The sequence below is a fragment of the Acomys minous genome (assembly GCF_964271855.1).
Source record: "Acomys minous genome assembly, chromosome: 12".
In the NCBI taxonomy this organism is placed as follows: Eukaryota; Metazoa; Chordata; class Mammalia; order Rodentia; family Muridae; genus Acomys; species Acomys minous.
The window spans coordinates 23323918-23342965 of record NC_140493.1 but is presented as its reverse complement, the minus strand read 5'-3'; the positions used below and the strand labels follow the sequence as shown (position 1 = coordinate 23342965).

At 49.8% G+C, this 19048-nt stretch overlaps 2 protein-coding genes across 2 annotated transcripts in view; both read right to left on the bottom strand.

Annotated features, from left to right (window-relative positions):
* LGALS2 (galectin 2) overlaps window positions 1–19048 on the bottom strand; it is a 346473-nt gene that overhangs the window by 209655 nt on the left and 117770 nt on the right. The gene's annotated exons all lie outside the window — the stretch shown is intronic.
* On the bottom strand, window positions 976–12619 carry ANKRD54 (ankyrin repeat domain 54). Its single transcript, XM_084749506.1, has 8 exons — window positions 12190–12619; window positions 10027–10074; window positions 5184–5282; window positions 3255–3326; window positions 2799–2846; window positions 2597–2721; window positions 2322–2429; window positions 976–1905 (listed from the first exon to the last, which is right to left on the bottom strand). The coding sequence occupies exons 1-8, from the start codon at window positions 12512–12514 to the stop codon at window positions 1831–1833; spliced, it is 900 nt and encodes a 299-aa protein (XP_084605632.1). The 5' UTR covers window positions 12515–12619; the 3' UTR covers window positions 976–1830.

Below are 19048 nucleotides of genomic sequence, written 5' to 3'. Positions count from 1 at the left end.
TTTTTTTTTTTCCGAGACAGGGTTTCTCTGTGTAGCCTGGGCTGTCCTGAACTCACTTTGTAGACCAGGGTGGCCTCGAACTCACAGTGATCCGCCTGCCTCTGCCTCCCAAGTGCTGGGATTAAAGGTGTGCGCCACCACGCCCGGCCCAACTTTCTCTTAACGTAGATTTTTCCTTAGGATGCCAGTGTGCACGCCAGCCACACAAACCTGCTCTGTCCTGAGGTTCTGGGCCCTTCCCAAGCAGCCAGAGGGCTAGGAAACAGGCTTCACCTCTTCCCTGGTGGTCCAGGGTGACGAGGCCCAATGTGCAGTGCCTGAGAGGAGCCGTTCCTTCTGGCCCTGCTCCTCTTCTGTCTTGGTTTCCGGCCTGCCTTGTTAATGGCCCCAGCCCCAGTGGAACCCCAAGAAGAGAGCAAGCTCAAGCACACCCCTAGGCCCCAAGAAGTGAGAGTCACCTGGAGTTGGCCCCCAAGCAGAGGAGAAAGTCTGCATCACATACCCAACCTCTTGTTCTTCTTGTCACTCAGCAGGGACAGCAGCTGCTCCTCCCCACCCTGCCAACTAGGGAATTTTGGGTCATCCTCCCCCACCCCATATAGGGAGCTGAGGGTAGAAATCCCACCCAATTCTTCCTCCAGGCTCTGGGAGTGGCTGAGTTTCATTTCAGTACCATGCTGGGATCTGAAGAGAGGCTGCCTTCTGCCAGTGGCCAGGGCTTCCAGCTCATGAGAGAGAAAGTGGGGCAATGCCAGGCCAGACATGGACTGAAAACCTAGAAACCACTGGCCAAATCCCTGTCGGGAGGGGCACCTCCTTCATGAGGATCCCCCCTCTGCACCCCAGGGATCCCACCCTATGGGATAGGCTCAGCAGACCTAAGAGACTGCTGCAATGAGCCTGAGCCCAGCTACTTTCTTGTTCCCATGGCCACCTCAAGAAGCCACCACTAAAAACAAAACAAACAAAACCCTCAACAGCTCAAACAGCAGATTTATTCTCACATTTCAGAGGCTAGAAACCAAAACATGTCCCACTGAGCTTAAGCCCAGCTGTCAGCAGAACCTGTCCCTGCTGGAGGTTCAGGGGGCGATGCGCGAGCTTGTCCTCCAGCTTCCTCCTCGGCTTCTCACTCACACGGCAGCCCTCTGGGATGACTGACGCAGGGCGCCCTCTCCTCTAAAGCCCTCTAGTTACATAGCTGTGAGGCCTCTTGCCACACCATCTAAGGCCTGGAGGTTCCTGGGATGAGGACTGGGCACATGAGCCACTACCTTCCTGCCTCTGACCACTGGGCTGCAAACGGATCCCCATTCGTAGTGTTTCAGTGACTGGGAGGAAGGAGCGGAGATCTTTCTTTGGGCTAAACAGGGTCCTTCCTAACCTTACAAAGGCCTAAGAATCGGCCACGTCCCTCTGCTGCTCAGAGGCACCCATGCAGGGCAGCGTCTCCTTGAAAGTCAAGTGCTGGGCTAAACCTAAGTGCTGGTGTGAGGGGCAGGGCCAGCTTAGAGATCCAGAACAACAGGAGTGACCTCAGAGTGCAGACCCAAAGCCAGATGATGAGGTGAGAAGAAACAGAGGGCTCTGGGGCGTGCCCAGGGCATAAGGAGCCACAGGAGGAGTGGTGTCTGCTAGGACAGCACTTGGGCCTGGGATGTGGCTACAGAGGCTGGCACTATGCAGCGGGAGCTGGGGCTGTGGTCCTGGCCCATCGAGAGGATGCGGGCCTGCCTGAGAACAGCTCTGCCCTCAGCATCTCTGGGGCTTTCCCTGTGCCGAGAGCAGAGGGCAGGAGGGTGGTGGCAAAGCAAGGAGGAGCCTCCCTTGCTACCTCTTCTCCATGCTCTGCATCTGCAGACTGAGGGAGGTGAAGCTGGCCAAGAGGTCCGTCACTTCATCCACCTGCAGGGAGACACCGCAGCTGACCCAGGGGCGGCTCACCCAGGCAGAGCACAGGCACCGCCGCTCCTCAGGGCATATAAATGCTTCCCCATCTCGGGTCTCAATGACTAGGATGAGGGCTGGAGACTTTTGTGTTGGGCTTAGCTGAGTCCTTGGCCAGTGACGGTCCCTGTCACCAACCGCTCTGACTATGGGTTCTTCCTGGACATCAGATGGTCTGGGACTGCCCCAGAGGGCAGGGACATGAGCACATACAAGCCACCTCAGCTTCAAGGGAAGTGGACAGAGGCCATGAGGGTCGTGGTGATGGCAGCACCCCAGGCCCCGTTTCGTTCTGATACAAGGGTCTGGCTGCATTGCAGAGGGGCTGGGCTCGACTGGCTGAGGCTCTTGCAGGCTCCCGGGGCTGAGCTCACCTGTTCTTTGGTACTTGTCATCTGGAGGCGGGTACAGAGGTCATCTAGCCGTTCCCGCTGTTCATGCCGTCCCAGGCGCTCCAGGTACTCCCGAAGCATGTGAATGATCTGGAAGGAGAGGAGGAGCTGAGCTGCTGGCTAGGAGGCAGGCACAGGCCCAACTTGCCACAATTAGCATAATGGAGCAGAGCCAGCGGGGGTCAGTGAGGTCAGAGCCCTTCCCAGAGGCAGGCTGTGTGGTCAGCACGGTTCCCATTGAGGGAGGGACCACTGACCTGCTTCACCTCCAGCCGCACGGCCTCCAGGCACTGCGAATGGCCCTCCTGTAGGATGTTCAGCTTCGACTTGGCCAGGTGTAGGGGTGTGCGGCCAGCTCTGTCCAGGGCGTCTACACGGGCCCCTGTGGCAACAGGCAGAAGTAAGCAGGCTGGGACTGAGAGTGAGAAAAGGGCGGGAGAAGGGGGAAGGGCCACATACCTCCTCGAAGCAGCGTGGTGATGACAGGCACATGGTTGGTGCAGGCCGCTGCGAAAGAAGAGAGACTTAAGGACCACAACTGTGGGGAGCAGGGGAAAGCTGTGTCTCTGCGTGTGCCTGTGTCACCTCCTGAGACAGTGTCACCAGAGCACTATGCTCTACTGGGTAGGACTCAGGTCAAGCCCAGTTTTCTCCCTGTACAGCTGGGGAAACTGAGGCCTGGAGATAAGACTCGCTCTACAGTGAGCAGAGGTGTCTGCAGCCAGTCTAGGGAGCACAACAGCCCTGTCCAGCACACAGCCTACTGTGAATGGATGGTCCGTGGGACCGAGACCGTGGGGAATACACTTGCGGTTCAGGTCCTGCCAGGATGCTAGGAGATACTTCTGGGAGCCTGTAGAACCCAAGGCTTTTACGTATTAGAAGTCTACCTTGTGGTGGCTTTTGGGGACTTACCCAGGTGCAATGGCGTGTTGCCCAGACCATCCTGTTGGTTGGGATCAGCCCCATGGTCCAGGAGTAGCTGCACTGAAGACAGAAAAACCTAGGATATACTTACTGATAGAGGTTTCCACCAACTCAACCTCACCCGGAAGCCAGTAGAGGTTTGCTTCGAGTGTCGAACGCAGGATCCAGACATGGCTATCCATGCTGTTGCATGCATCAGGGTTTAGGTGCAGGACCCCAAAGGTCAGGAACCAAGGACGACTCTAGGAGCGTCTCTTGGCCTCTCAGTCCTAGCTGACTGAGGAAAGCACTGGGAAAGCTCCTGAAGGTCTTCCTGTTTCCCCTACAGCAGTGAGAGCCAGGCCACAGACCATGCTGTGTTCCACGATCACCTCCCCCTCTTCAGCAGTCCTAGGCCACCTCATGTCGCCAGGGTTTGCCAACCACCCAGCTGGACTCACTTAGGCTCAGGCCATTGTACAGGGAGGCCAGGCTAAATATCACAAAAACCCAAAAGCTATTCCAGAGGGACTTGTCAGAGATGAAAGGTAAACAGTAACATCGTCACACTGTCACATTTCTAGACGAAAAGAAGAGGCTATTTTTGTGGGCTAGGCAAAGACTTGTAAAGAGTCACACATAGAAAAAAACCACTCAGGTAGATCACTGTGAGTTTAAGGCCAGCCTGGTCTACAAAGTGAGTTCATGACAGCCAAGGCTACACAGAGAAACCCTGTCTCAAAAAACAAGAAGAAGAAGAAGAAGAAGAAGAAGAAGAAGAAGAAGAAGAAGAAGAAGAAGAAGAAGAAGAAGAAGAAGAAGAAGAAGAAGAAGAAGAAGAAGAAGAAGAAGAACAAAAATAAATAAATAAATAAATAAAAAACCACTAACCATAGAAAAGGAACAGGGAACTATAGCTGGGGCTGATGGCTCAGGCCTGGGAGCTAGCTACTTATGCTCTGAGGCTGGAGGGTCTCAAGTTATCTGGGTTGTAGCATGAGGTCAAGGCCAGCCTGGACAACTAAGACCCTGTCTCAAAATAAAAAGTACAGCCGGGCATGGAGGCACTCGCCTTTAATCCCAGCACTCAGGGAGGCAGAAGCAGGCAAATTGCTGTGAGTTCGAAGCCGGCCTGGTCTACAAAGTGAGTCCAGGGCAGCCAGGTCTGCACAGAGAGAGAGAGAAAAAAAAAAAAGTAAAGAAAGAAAGAAAAGAAAAAAGAAAAAAGGCTGTTTTGTGAGGCAGCAGGGAGGCAGCTGGGATATAGCTTAGTGGTAGAGAGAGCAGTTGCTAACACGAGTGAAGACCCTGAGCTCAGTCCCAGGACCACAAAAGAAAGAAAAGGGGGAAAATAAAGCTGGCCCAGGTTTATGTACACTTACAGTCCTAGCACTCAGCAGAGGGAGGCAGGCGATCAGCTTACAATCATTCTCTGCAACACAACAAGTCTGAGGCCAGCCTGAACTTCCTGTTACACACACACACTGGAGAACAGAGCCTGGCCAGTGCCATAATGAATTCAAGGTCTGGTAGAATTCTGCACTGAAACCATCTGGCCCTGGGCTTTTTTTGTTTGGGAGACTATCAATGATTGCTTCAATTTCTGTAGGGGAAATGGGACTATTTAGCTTATTGTTCACTCAACTTTGGCAAGTGAAGTTGATCAAGAAAATCGCCCATTTCCCTTAGATTTTCAACTTTTGTGGCATATATGCCTTCAAAGTAGGATCTTATGATTCTGTTTATTAAATGACTACTCACCAGGCCTGGCATGGTGGCACACACCTGTAATCCTACCACTGAGGGTTCCTTTCAAACAAGTCTTCCTTACTCTACAGCCCTGAGCCCCCTGAGGCATGCAGACAGCAATCCCTCCCCCATTCTGTTCAGGAAATGTCACTGGCTTTGACCAGCACCCGTGGCCTCCCCAGGACTCACCAATCTGGTCATTGCCATTGCAGGAGGCAAAATGGAGGGCCGTCCGGCCTTTGTCATCAGCTGCGCAGGGATCTGCGCCATCTTCTAGCAGCTGCTGCACTGACCACCAAGATGGGGGAGGAGAAGGGCGAGAAACAGTAGTGTTAGCTATGCCTCAGTCCCTAGGGATGGAAAACGATGCTCCAGATGAGCCATCCATAACTCACAGGAAAGGTGGTCCCTCCTCAATGCTGGCCCCACAGGGACTACTAGGCCCATGGGGACTTCTCTTGTCTGTGTTTAACCTATGTGTCTAGGGATCGGCTAGAACGTCAGAAAGGGCCCTTGATTTCCATGGTAGGAACTGCAGTCACCGTAATTTGAGCACAGGCCGAGGCCCCATCCCTTGGTCTCCGCTTAGATACATATGCATTTCAGCTGGACACAGTTGCCCAACTACTGCTTGATACTTACTTGGCTCTCAAGTAAGCACTTTTAAGGGGAAAGAATTCCAGACTAAGCTAAGCAAGACAGGAGTGCGCAGCCATCAGCATGAGGTGGTGGCAGGGGCTGGGCTAGGGACAGGTATGGAGCCTGGACTTGCATAGCAGTCATCAGAAAATGGCCATCTGCAGAGCTGCTCAGTGGGGATAATGGATGTGCTATTCCAGCTGACAGTGCAGAGGCCCTGGAAAGGGGGAGACATATACACTAATGACCGTGTCCTGCGGAAGTGGGGAAATTGCTGCCAGTCATTTTTGAGTCAGTGACATTTCAGTCTCCTTTCCCTAGTAGCCTGCTCAAGGACCTGAGTCCTTCCAGCTGAAGTACAAACTACTTCCTGCCCATGCAGCTCTCCTCAGCTGAGTCAGCCTCTTCTTTTCTCTCCCCCATTTCTCCCATGTCCGGTTCATCCTGTTCCTTAACTGCAAGAGACTGTAGTCCTTTGCTGTACAGTGCACTCAGCGTTCTGGCCAAGCAAGGTGTCACATCCACTCCACAGACCAGGACACTTTGCCAAGCGATGCAGCATAAAGGTTCAGTGGCCACACTGACCCAGGTGGCAAGAAGCAAAGCACATGACTGCTGTGTTTAGTTGGTCTGGGTTTTGAACTCGTGTCACTTTATAGTCTTCCTCTTCAGCTATGTTATAGGTTTATAGCTTTGCATGAAGCATAGTGTCCTGTAAGTGCTTGCTCAGTTAGTGTTGCTAACTGGCTGGTTGGGCATGGTGGCACATTCCTGTAACCATAGAGACGGAGGCAGGAAAATCAGAAGTTCAAGGCCAAACTGAAAGACACTAGCCCAAACCCTATTCTCTTGCCACATATTAGAGATAGCTTTAAAAAAAAAAGGCCTCTGCACTGTCAGCTGGAATAGCACATCCATTATCCCCACTGAGCAGCTCTGCAGATGGCCATTTTCTGGTGACTGCTATGCAAGCCCAGGCTCCATACCTGTCCCTAGCCCAGCCCCTGCCATCACCTCATGCTGATGGCTGCGCACTCCTGTCTTGCTTAGTTTAGTCTGGAATTCTTTCCCCTTAAAAGTGCTTACTTGAGAGCCAAGTGGACAGGAAGGTGCAGTAGGTAAGGTACTTGTCACCAAGACTGATGACCTGAGTTCAATCCCACATAGTGGAAGGTGGGAACAAGTACGTATAAGTTGTCCTTTGACATCTGCAAGCACACCATGGCACATGCTCCCCCAAATAATAAGCATTAAAAATAATGTCTAAGCTGGGTAGTGTAGTGTAGTGTATGCTTTTAATCCCAGCACTCGGGAAGCAGAGGCAGGTGATTCTCTATGAGTTTGAAGCCAGCCAGGACTACAGATCAAGTTCCAGGGTAGCTAGGGTTAAACAGAGAAACCAGGTCTCAAAAAGCAACAGCAACAATGACAAAAATAATAATTAATAATAATGTCTATTTTGGGGAGGTGTTCAAGACAGGGTTTCTCTGTGTATCCTTGACTGCCCTGGATTCACTTTGTAGACCAGGCTGGCCTCGAACTCACAGCGACCTGCCTGCCTCTGTATCCCAAGTGCTGGGATTAAAGGTATGTGCCACCATGCCCAGCTTAATGTCTATTTTTTTTTTTGCAAATCTTTCTAATGTGATGCTCAAATATCCCAAAACATTAAATACCATGGCAAACAGACCAAGATGAGAAGTGGGCCAGATATCCAGGCTCTGGGCCTGTTGATGACTGTTATGCCAAAGATAAAGGAACCATCTGAAAGCAGGTCCCTGAGGTAACTGTCCCCAACCCCATGCCTCCTGGAAGTGGGCTTCTGTAACCCCGGCCCTTCATCAATGTTGACATCTTACCTGTTGCCCACAGTGTCCCACCACCACAACAGAACACTGTACACTGGAGGGAGGCAGAATAATAACTCTCAGATTTTGTGGATATGCTACCTTAAGTCAAAAGTAATTTTGTACATCTGCCTAAGGCCAAAGACACTAAGATGTGGAGACAATGTGGGATTAGCTAGGCTCAAAGGAACTGAATAAATCCTTAAAACCAGGGGACCTTTCCCACTTTAAAGACGAGAGAGGGCAAGATGAGGACTCAGCCCACTCTTTCAGGCTTTGTAGATGAGAATGAGGCCTGGCTCCAACAAACATGGCAACTTAGAAGCTGCAAAACACGGAGCGACAGATTCTTCCTAAGAGCCTCCAGAAAGAAATGCAGTCTGGCTGACAGCTGGAGTTGAGCCGGGCGGGGACCCCTGGGTAGGACGTGTGAGCTGCAGAACTGCACACGCTCCTTGTGTTGCTGAGTGCTGACCTTGGATCATTTGTTAAGGCCACTATGATGGTTAACTCCGTCACCTGGGAGATTAGGAAATCACACGTGAGTGTGAACCTATGACACTGTCCCATAGGCTACAGGCCCAGAAGGAAGGGAAAGGGAGAGAGGCTCAGAGTACACACTTGCTTTCTCTGCTTCCTGACACAGTGACATTAACTTCTCTTCCACCACGCCCTCCCAGCAATGACCAATAAACACTTGTCTTTTGTTTGTTTTTTAAATTTACTCGTTTTTGTGTTTGCTGTGTGTATGGTATATGTTCACAGTGTGTGTGAGTACACGTGCCTATGTGTGTGCACGCAGAGACCAGAGGAGGGCATCAGGGTTTGTCCACCACTTGCCACCTCATGACTCAAGGGCTCTCTCACTGGACCTGGAGCTTCCTGTTTCAGTTGGATGGCTGTCCATCATGCTCCTAGACTCCAGCTGTCACCAGCCCCATACTCCTGGAATTACAGGCGCATGCCTGACTTTTATACATGGGTCCTGGGCATTTGAACTCAGGTCCTCTTGCTTTTACAGCAAGTGTTCTTAGCCACTGAGTCATTCCTCAGGCCACATCTATTATTGTTATCTCCCTGGGTGTCCCAGGCTGTGTTAGAACTTGTGTAGACCAGACTGACCCTAACTTGTGATCCAACTGCCTTTGCCTCCTGAGGGCTGGGATTAATGGCGGACCCCACCACCCCGAGGTATGAATGGAGTAAGTGATCTGAGGACTAAAAGATCTAAATCACGAACAAAAGAAATCTCCTACAGCAGCCATCGTAAATTAACATACCATGTCTCCCTGACACATAAGAGTATTGTTAGTAAAGCTGGGCGTGGTGGAGCACCTCTTTAATCCCAGCACTCGGGAGGCAGAGCCAGGTAGATCTCTGTGAGTTTAAGGCCAACCTGGTCTACAAAGAGAGTCCAGGATAGCCAGGGCTACACAGAGAAACCCTGTCTCAAAAAAACAAAAACCAAAAACCAAGAGTACTGTTAGTGGATTAAATTTCTATTTTATTATTATTATTATTAGTGGTGGTGGTGGTGTTTGCGTATGGCTGATGCTCTACCTCAGTTAGGGAATACTCAGAAGCAACAACAAAAAGCCAGTTGCAGTGTCCAGAAGGGAACCCCACCCATGCTTGTCAGATGCCTCGACAATAACAGGTCTAAGCCAAGCAGTGGTGGTGGCACACACCTCTAATCCAGGCACACAGGAGGCAGAGGCAGGCAGATCTCTGAATTTGAGGTCAGCCTGGTCTACAGAGCAAGTCCCAGGACACCCAGGGTCACACAGAGAGATTTTTTTCCAAGACAGGGTTTCACTGTGTAGCCTTAGCTGTTCTGGACTCACTTTGTAGACCAGGCTAGGCTCCAACTCACAGAAATCCACCTGCCTCTGCCTCCCAAGTGCTGGGATTACAGGCGTGCACCACCACGTCCGGCTGAGACCCTGTTTTGAAAAACAAAACAAAACAGGCCTAAGGACCGCTACTGAGTAGCCTGTTGCCAGATGATCACCTGGCAATCAAAGTGGAACTTTCACTCTTGGGAGCCAAAAGTTCCAAAATGGGCAATTGTTCTTTCCTGAGGGCTATGCTGAGTCCCAGGGATTAAAACAAAAGCCAGCTGGGCATGGCGGCCCACGCCTTGAATCCTAGAACCCGGGAGGCAGAGGCAGGAGGAGCTGTGTGAGTTCCAGGACAGCCTGGTCTACAAAGCAAGTCCAGGACAGGCAAGGCTACACATAGAGAAACGCTGTCTCAAAAAATAAACCAAAACCAAAACAGAAACAAAAAGATAAAAAAACCAGACATGGTCACCAGTATCAGGAAGCACACCAGGTGGTAAGGACTGACACCAGGGAATTCTGGGAGCATGGTGAGAGAGGACCTACATCTTACTTCCATTCTGCGCAGTGACTTCAGAGCCAGGGAGATTTATAGTGTGCATGCTGCAAGGGAGTGAGGGTGAGCTGGCTGACTGCGCAGCTATGGATGGAGCCCATGGCTTTCCCCTTCCCCATCAGCCCATAAGTCCCACTGCGCACACTCACCTGTTTCTACATCATTGGCATTGGCCGAGTCTCTCAGCCTCTTCAGAGCTATAAAGAGATGAGTGACAATTAAAACAAGAAAAATGGCCATAACAAAACAGAAAGCGCATGGCTTCTGAGCTTTCCCTGATGTCCCACAGCAGCCCTGAAAGGCAAAGAGGCCAGGATGGAAACCACTAGCTTGGGGACAAGGAGAAACCGGAACTGGGCTGCTGCTGGAGAGACCACTCTCTGTAGCAAATCTGACTTCTGGAGCCAGATCTGATTTCTGCCGCTTGTGGTAGCTGGTGACCTTGAGCAAGCCAGTGACTTACCCTGCGCCTTAGCCTATTATCTGTAAAACAAGGCTGAGTTGTTCTGCCAGCTCCACGTTGTTACAAAGAAAAGTGAGATAAGTTTTTTGAAGAGAAAGAATGAGAGGATTTATATAGTCCTTGGTGAGCTAATCACACTCAACCTCTTATTATTCGACTTTAAAGCAGGTCATTCCTAAAAGACTTAGCAAACTTGGTAACTCCTAAGCAGAAGCTTTCCCCCTTTCAACAGCATTGCTTCTATTCTAGAACTAACAGGAAGCAATGCCTTAGTTGTCAGAGAATGGTCAAAAAATCTGATATATAACAGACACAACTGCATTCATCCACATGCCACTTTTTTGTTTTTACAGCACTTTGAAATTCTTTTTTAAAAGTATTTATTTGCTTTTATTTTATGTGCATTGGTGTTTTGCCTGCATGTATGTCTGTATGTCAGATTCCCTGGAAGCAGAGCTTCAGACAGTTGTGAGCTGTCATGTGAGTACTGGGATTTGAACCCTGGGTCCTCTGGAAAAGCAGCCAGTGCTCTTGACCACTGAGCCATCTCCCCAGACCTGAAATTCTCTTTTAATCTTTATAACGCTAAGACACCAGGTCAAACGGTGTTAAGTCTAAAAAGAGACCTTAAAACTTTCCATTCTTAGCTGGGCCCAGTGGAGCAGGCCTGTAATCCCAGTATACTGGGAGGCAGAGAGAGGCAGGAGGATCTCTGTGAGTCCGAGGCCAGCCTGGTCTACAAAGCGAGTCCAGGACGGCCAAGGCTAACACAGAGAAACCGTATCTTGGAAATAAATAAACAACTTTCCATTTTTAATTCTTCTGCACCCCATTTTCCCTTTCACCCTTAAAGTGCAGAAAACAACATAGCAGACATTTCAGGGCAGTCTGGCTGGCCTGGGTTGGAATACTGGCACAGCCTGTAACCCTGTGACTTGGAATCAGGATGTCCAATAGTAATCCCTGGAGTTGGCAGTCGATAATGTGTAGGCTATAGGGACGCTGAGATGGTTCAACAGGAAAAGATGCTTGCTACAAAGCCTGACCTCCTGAGTGTAACCATCACTGTGGGCCTGGCACCTGCCACTTAGACCAGGCTAGCTTTGAACTCACACAGATCTTCTTGCCTCTGCCTCCTGAGGGCTGGGATTACTCTCGTGCAGCACCACACCTGGCTGTTCTTCTTGCTTAGAGTAAACTCTGTACAAGTCACTTCTCGTGGGTCACAATGTAGCTCTTGAAAGGATAATTTTTTTTTTAAATGTGTATCAGACAGGCTTTTGGCCCATTACAAAAGTACAATATATACGTTTAGAATCCTACCTAACTCTTTTTGTTGTTGTCGTCGCTGTTTCCAAGACAGGGTTTTCTCTGTGTGTGGCCTTGGCTGTCCTGGAATTCGATTTGTAGACCAGGCTCGCCTCGAACTCACAGAGATCCGTCTGGCTCTGCCTCCCAAGTGCTAGGATTAAGAGTGTGCGCGCCACCACCGCCCAGCTGAATCTTACTTAACTCTTAACACCTTAGTAAGGCTGGGAGTGTACCCATTCTACAAATAGAAAACCGAGGCCACAAGTGTCTGTTCATTGCTTAAGGTCCATGTGTGGAGTAGTGTGATTCCGATCTGTGCCTTCACACAAGTTGTTGGTACAGAGTGGCCACAGCCTCTGGGCATCCTTCTAGGAAGAAAAGTATTTCCCCATCGTCCCACGCCATTGTCTACTAATAACCACCATCGGGATTGTGAAGTTTTTATTTAAGTGTGGCCAAGTGGCCGAAGCCACGGTCCTAAGCAGCTCGAATACTACGATCACTCACAAGCGACCCCAGGGTACCCGACTGAGCTCACCGTGTACCTCCTTGCCCGTGGGCCCGAGCCTTCGGTGAGGTCTGGCAGCGCGCCTCAGCCGCCCCGCGGGGATCTTGCAGCGCAGTTCGTCCCGGGGCTCGGGGTCCTGCTGCCACAGGACCTGGAGGTAGCGTAACGGGGACTGGGCCCTGCCGGCCGCCCGGCCCGGGAGGCCTGCACCGCCGCCCAGCGCCGCGCCGAGGTCCGCGAAGGAGAACAGGCCTCCCGCTTCCGCCAGCGGCTCCGGCGCCACCGCGCACTCGCCGTCGGAGCTCGAGCGGCCGGATCGCGACTCGTCGTCCGCGCCTCCGCCGGTGGCTGCCATGGCAACGGCTAGGCGCGGGCCTGGCAGCGCCAGCCTCGTTCCCGAACGACCAACGGACCCGCTTCCCTCCTGGCTAAGCCTCGCTGACAGCAGGCGGGAGGGCGGGGCCTGCAACCAGGGCAACAGAGTGGGGCTGGACCGCGCCTGGGCATCGGACCAATCAGAACTTGCCCAGCCTGCCCGGCCCAGCCAATCATGCAAGGAAGGCAGAGCACTAGAAGAACACTGGTTTTCGGAAGTGTGACTGACGGTCCTAGGCGCCAATTACAAATTGGAATTGCCTATGCACTAGAGTGTTGCCCCTGGGAGCCAATAAAATCGTTGAATTTGGGGACATTTTCCCGCCCCCCCAACTTCTTCCATTTCGTCCTGTTGTAGCGCCACAAAAACGACTGGCAAATGCACTAGCCAATCATGGTAAGATGCTCTCCAGCCAATTGGGGAGGAAAGTGAAGAAACCAAACTACTCTGGTGTTGGTGTGTATTCAGTCAATGAACGCAAAATAAAATAAAACCCAGAATGCACAATAATTTGAAGGTATCTCCATGAAGTAGTTGATAATAGTTTCTAAAGTAACAGATTTCGTTTCATCAGCGTTCTTTTGCCCCACTTCGAGACCACTGCTTTAACAAAAAAGTATATTCAATGTAATTATACAAGTGTAGGCAGATTAGTGCAGAGTTCTTGCTTAGCCTTGAAAGTCCTACCTAACACTGGCCTGCACCTGACCCAACGGGGCAGCAATTACACAGACAGACAGATCTGGTCAATTCATAAATCAAATAGAAAACACTTGAGTGCAAATTCCTGTAGCACTGCCTTGTGTTTCTAGTCCTGTTGTATCTATCCCAAGTATGTGATCTGGGGGCAACTTCTTTGAGCCAGTCTTTCCATCAGTAGTTGTCCTAAGTAGAATATGGATACCAGCTCAGGCCAGACTTCCTTTCTTCCTTCCTTCCTTTCTTTCTTTCTTTCTTCCTTCCTTCCTTCCTTCCTTCCTTGGTGGTTTTTCTTTCTTTCTTTCTTTTGGTTTTTTTTGAGACAGAGTTTCTCTGTGTAGCCTTGGCTGTCCTAGACTTGCTTTGTAGACCAGGCTGACCTGAAACTCACAGCGATCCTCCTGCCTCTGCCTCCCAGTGTTGGGAGTGCTAAGATTACAGGTGTGCACCTCTGCCTCCCAAGTGCTGGGATTAAAGGCGTGCGCCACCACGCCGGGCTCTTTCTTGGTTTTTCTAGACAGGCTTTCTCTGTGTAGCCTTGGCTGTCCTGGAACTTGTTTCATAGACCAGACTGGCCTCGAACTCAGAGATCTACTTGCCTCTGCCTCCCAGAGTGCTGAGATTAAAGACATGTGCCACCACTGACCAGTCAGATCCGTCTTTCTTGCCTTGATTTGTTGTCCTTCATAGTATGTTAGAAATTGACAGCCAGCAAAAATAAATAAATAAAATGTTTAAAAAGAAAGAAAAAAGAAATTGGCAGCCAGCAAGATGGACAGCAGTTCTTTATCTGTTGGTTGTGACCGTTTGGGAGCCAAATGATCCTTTCACAGTGTTAGGGGCCTGAATGCACTAAAGAAAAGACCTCAGACTCAAATAGTATGCAAGCAACAATTTGCATACTGTTTATTCTACAGAAATCCAGCATGCTGGGGTCACCCCTTAGGCATGATGGGGACCCCAAAGTGAGCTCACAGGCTCTTCTTAAAGACATCTTGGGGCATTCAGATTGGTTAGCCAATCTTTAACATGATTGGAGCACTCAAACTAGAAAGCCTAGGCAAGCTGAGTATCCGTGGGTGACCCTAGTCAGCGGTCCTGAGCTAATCATAAGGCAGATTTCCAGGCTGGCAGTAATTCTTCTTTAAGTAATTAGTATAGCAGTAAACTAACCTAAACAAACTTGTTTTCCTCCAGCCAGGTAGCTAGGCCGCCCCTGATTGGCTGTCCGTTCTCTGCAGCATTTCCAGGGTACGCTGAGCTCATTTCTGAGGAATGGGGACTTAGGCCTGTTCTGAACTCGTAAGAAACCGAAGCCTGTCGTGGAGTAGGCTTGGTCCCGAGATCAAGCCTTTTGGGGCTTCAGTGTTCTTCAGGGCTCTAGAATAAGGGTCCCTCTGGGGTCCCACAAGAGGAGTTGTCTAAAATCATCTGCATATCAGGTACATTATGATTCATAATAGGAAAGTAGCAACAAAAATAATTCTGTGGTCGGGGTATCACCGTTGCAGGATGTTTGCTCACACTGAGAGGGCCTGGTAAGATAAGTCTAGCCGACAGTTTTCAGTTTCTTATTAGCTTGGAGCAGGCCAGCTTGGTATACACAAAGAAACTCTGTCTCAAAAAACCAAACAACAACAACAAACCACAAAAAAACACAAAGCTGGAAGCCAACATATACAAGTAAAGGGCTCATAATACAGAAATGCCCAAACAACACAATATAAAAACAAAAACTTTCCAAAAGTACTGTTGAATTAATTTGGTGTTAGCCAACTACTGCTGGGTATGGGGCCCTCCCTAAAGTATGGCTAATATATCCCTGAGACGTCATTGAAGAAAACTGTGTCTTTGCAATCTGGTATCAATTGCAGACAGCTTCTTAGCTAAGGGTGGGAGCCCGTGCCCCCTTCCACCTCTCATCGATGGGGCCCCATCTGGGCCACAGTCTCTATGAGTTCATATGTGTATCAGTCCTTTTGAGTTTGAAGGACACTGTTTCCTTAGAGTCACCCATCATCTCTGGTTATTTTTGTTGTTTTGTTTTGAGACAGAGTTTTCTTATGTAGTCCTGGCTGTCTTGGAACTCAGAGACTTGCCTGCTTCTGCCTCCCAAAGGCTGGGATTAAATGTAGTCACCACCATGCCAAGCTTATATTGAATATTTCACGGCCTAGGGCATTTAGGGTTGCTGGGTTTTGGAGGAGGTTTAATGTCCTGCCTGTCGATGCTTGTGTTTTTATGCTGAGGTCTAAGCTTCTAGAGTTATGTAGCTTGATGTCTTATTTCGTGTTGGTCTTCTTTTCGTCTTCTGCGGAGGGATGCTGTTGCCCTCTCCGGATCCTAAGCAAGTGTGGTGGCTGTGGGGTCCCAGGTGGAGAGTGTTTCTGCATGTCAGTGTGTGGCAAAAAGGAATGGAGCTGGCTAGGAAGAAAGGCTGAGAGGTAGCATGGGAAAGCACTAGAGGCTGGCTATTCAGGCCAACTCTAGGGGCAGCCCTACTATGGGCATATATTCCCGTGTATATTTTGTAAAATGTGTAAATCCTTAGGGCATGCGAGTGGCCAGGCTCGCCCTGAGGAGCTCCAGGGGCTAGGCCCTGTTCCCAGACTTCCCTCCTGGCCTTTCCAGTGGCTACTGTAATGGCCACTCCTATTCCTTCAAAACAGGAGATTGGCCAGATGGGGGTGGGGGACGGGGGTGGGGAGTGGTGGGGGTGGGGGTGAATCCCACAAATCCCTAAGTTTGCCCCAAGATCAAGACCACATAATCTCTCTGAGCCTAGGCCACTCTAGAAAGTTCCACCCCACCCCCAAGAAACACTATACACTGTGTTCTGTTCAGTTCTTTGCTGCTTCTCCCCCACCCCGACTCACCCCCAGCAGAGGCAGCCACCCTCCTGAGTTTTTCCCTCCCAATAAATCTCTTGTGTGAGGTTTGTTGTGTGATGTGACTTTGTTGTAATCTTTGGCTCCCAACTGCCAGGATAACATTACCATCCAAGCTGTAATGCTCACACTGGGGTGAAGGGACTGAATTTGTTGTATTAAAATTTGACAATAGCTCTAATAGTTGTACTTTAGCCTGTAACTTTAATTTGATTTATGTTCCTTCCCCTAACTATGACATCTTGTTTTTCTAGTCAGGGAGATTTCTCGAACACAAGGCCCTTGGGTTTTGGAAACTCCATTGACTCCTATGACATTAGACTTAGCCAATAAGTTTAAAGGTTAGAGAGTACTTCTTTGTTTGGATAGCCTAAATATTGCACATGCACCTGTTTGTGGGGTTTCCCATATCAAAACTGACCCTGGAAACTGCCCGGGGTCACAGATCCAGCTTCCTGAGTCTGGCTGCATCCCTAGTTAGCTAGCCTTGAAAATTCTGTGGTGAATGAAATGGCTTCTGTTTGACTTACACTGCTGAGCCCTCGTTATTCGTGAGACCTCAGACCCAACGGGGCATCAGGTCGTACTGTTAAGAGACAGTTGCCTGTGTCCAGGCATCTCACGAACAACCTGCATCCTGCTAGAAGGGTCAAAACTGAGCTCATGTTCCCAGACCCTGGAACCCACTCTTCTCTTGCTTCTGCAGGTGTTTCATGTTCGTCTGTTTAACTAGTAAAGGATGGAAAGAAGTTGCCAATTATCTAAACTGAGGCGCACACACTGTAAACGTATTGCCCGTGCTGACTCAAGTTGACTATGTGCAGCTTGCCCACTCCTTTGTTCCTTATCATCCTGAATTCCTGGCCCAGGAGGGGATCTGACTGCAAAAGCTGAGTCAAGGACCCTGAAACCAGGTGACCTGGATAAGACTCAGTCACCAGTGTTTATTTCCTTGCTCAATGCCTTGTGTCAAAATATGACAGGGATGAGCCGGGCGTCGTGGCACACGCCTTTAATCCCAACACTTGGGAGGCAGAGGCAAGTGGATCGCTGTGAGTTTGAGGCCAGCCTGGTCTACAAAGTGGGTCCAAGACAGCTAAGGCTAACACAGAGAGACCTTGTCTTGAAGAAACAAACAGACAAATTATATATATATATATATATATATATATATATATATATATATATATATATGATGGGACATGTTACAGCCCACACAGCTCCCCCCTCAGTTTTGGGTTCCAGCCTTTAAAAATGCTGTACATTCAGGGTTGCAGTTCAGCTCCCGAGTCTGTTCTGCAGCCCTGATCTATCAGTAGTGGCCCGAGTACAATAAGATTTTGTCATCTGCTTAAATACTTACTAAGATAAGATGAACATTTAAAGGCAAAGGCTGTTTCTGTGTCTGTGCTTTTGTCTCCGATGGGTCAGTATTTGCTGTTTAAGTCAAATAAAAATCTTGCTTTGAGCCGGGCGTGGTGGCGCACGCCTTTAATCCCAGCACTCGGGAGGCAGAGGCAGGCGGATCACTGTGAGTTCGAGGCCAGCCTGGCCTACACAGCGAGTCCAGGACAGCCAAGGCTACACAGAGAAACCCTGTCTCGAAAAAAAAAAAAAACCAAAAAAAAAAAAAAATCTTGCTTTGATGGATTCTTGTGATAGCTTGGGTTGGTTTGGCTTTTTGGACCCCAGCATTACCAAGAGTGGGAAGTCCCAGGAACTGGGAGTGTGGCTGGGAGGAAGCGATCCTGCAAGCAGGCTGGGTAGGACAGAGAGGACGACTGCAATGAGAGGAAAGAGCCATTGGGACAAGTGGTGGAGTCACTAGTGCATGGAGCTGCGGAAGGAGCAAAGGCTCCGGCAAGCAGTCTGTAACAGGGCAAGAATAAGTATAGACAGAGCTTAACAGGGGACAGGTATAAACTGCTTGAGGCCCATGAGAGGCCAGGCCCTTCCCCTGAGGACCTTCAACCTCCAGCTTCCCCCCACAGAATACTCTAACTGTCCTAATGGCAGGACCCAGTCCCTACCCTACAGAGTAAAAAGCCCAGGGTGAAATCCCAACAGTCTCTGAGCTTGACCCAACCTCTGGACTTGAAATCCTATTAATACCACCCTGGAAAGCTCCATGACCTCTCACCCCACTGCAAGAAACCCTGTCTTGTGCTCTGCTTCTCACCTGAGCAGAGGCAGCCACTCCCCTGGGTTTTCCTCTCCCAATAAATCCCTTGTGTGAGGTTTGTTGTGTGGTGTGACTTTGTAGTATTCCCTGGCGCTCGAATGCCCGGATGCCTTTCCCATCAGAGCTGTAACACAACAGGAAAGGTAGTGAGAGTCTCCTTGCTGAGTCCCAGCCCAGCGCAGCTACTGGGAAGTCCCTGGTAGAAAGTGTTTCTGGGTATCCGAGGACGGCACAAAGGAAGGAACACAGACAGACTAGAGAGGGAAGGCTGAGAGGACCAGCAGGAAATAGCTAAGCCTCATCACCAAATTTTGGTGCACACCTTTAATCCCAGCTCTTGGGAGGCAGAGACAGGTGGATCTCTATGAGTTCAAAGCCAGCCTAGTCTACAGAGCAAGTTTCAGGGCAGCCATGGATACAAAGAGAAACCCTGTCTTGAACACCCCCACCCCCTTAAAAAAAAAAAAGCAACCCTGGGTCTTGAGAGACGGTTCAATAGCTAAGAGCCCTGTCCAGAGGACCTGGCTGGGGGTCCCTGTACCCACAAGGCAAATCATGTCTAAAATTCTGTATCTCCAGTACCAGAGAATCTGGTGCTTTCGTCCAGAGGGCCTGAGTTCAGTTCCCAGAAATCACTTGGTGCCCTCTTCTGGCCTGCAGGTATACATGCAGGCAGAGCACTGTATACAGAATAAATAAATAAATAAATAAATAAATAAATAAATAAATAAATAAGCCACACCA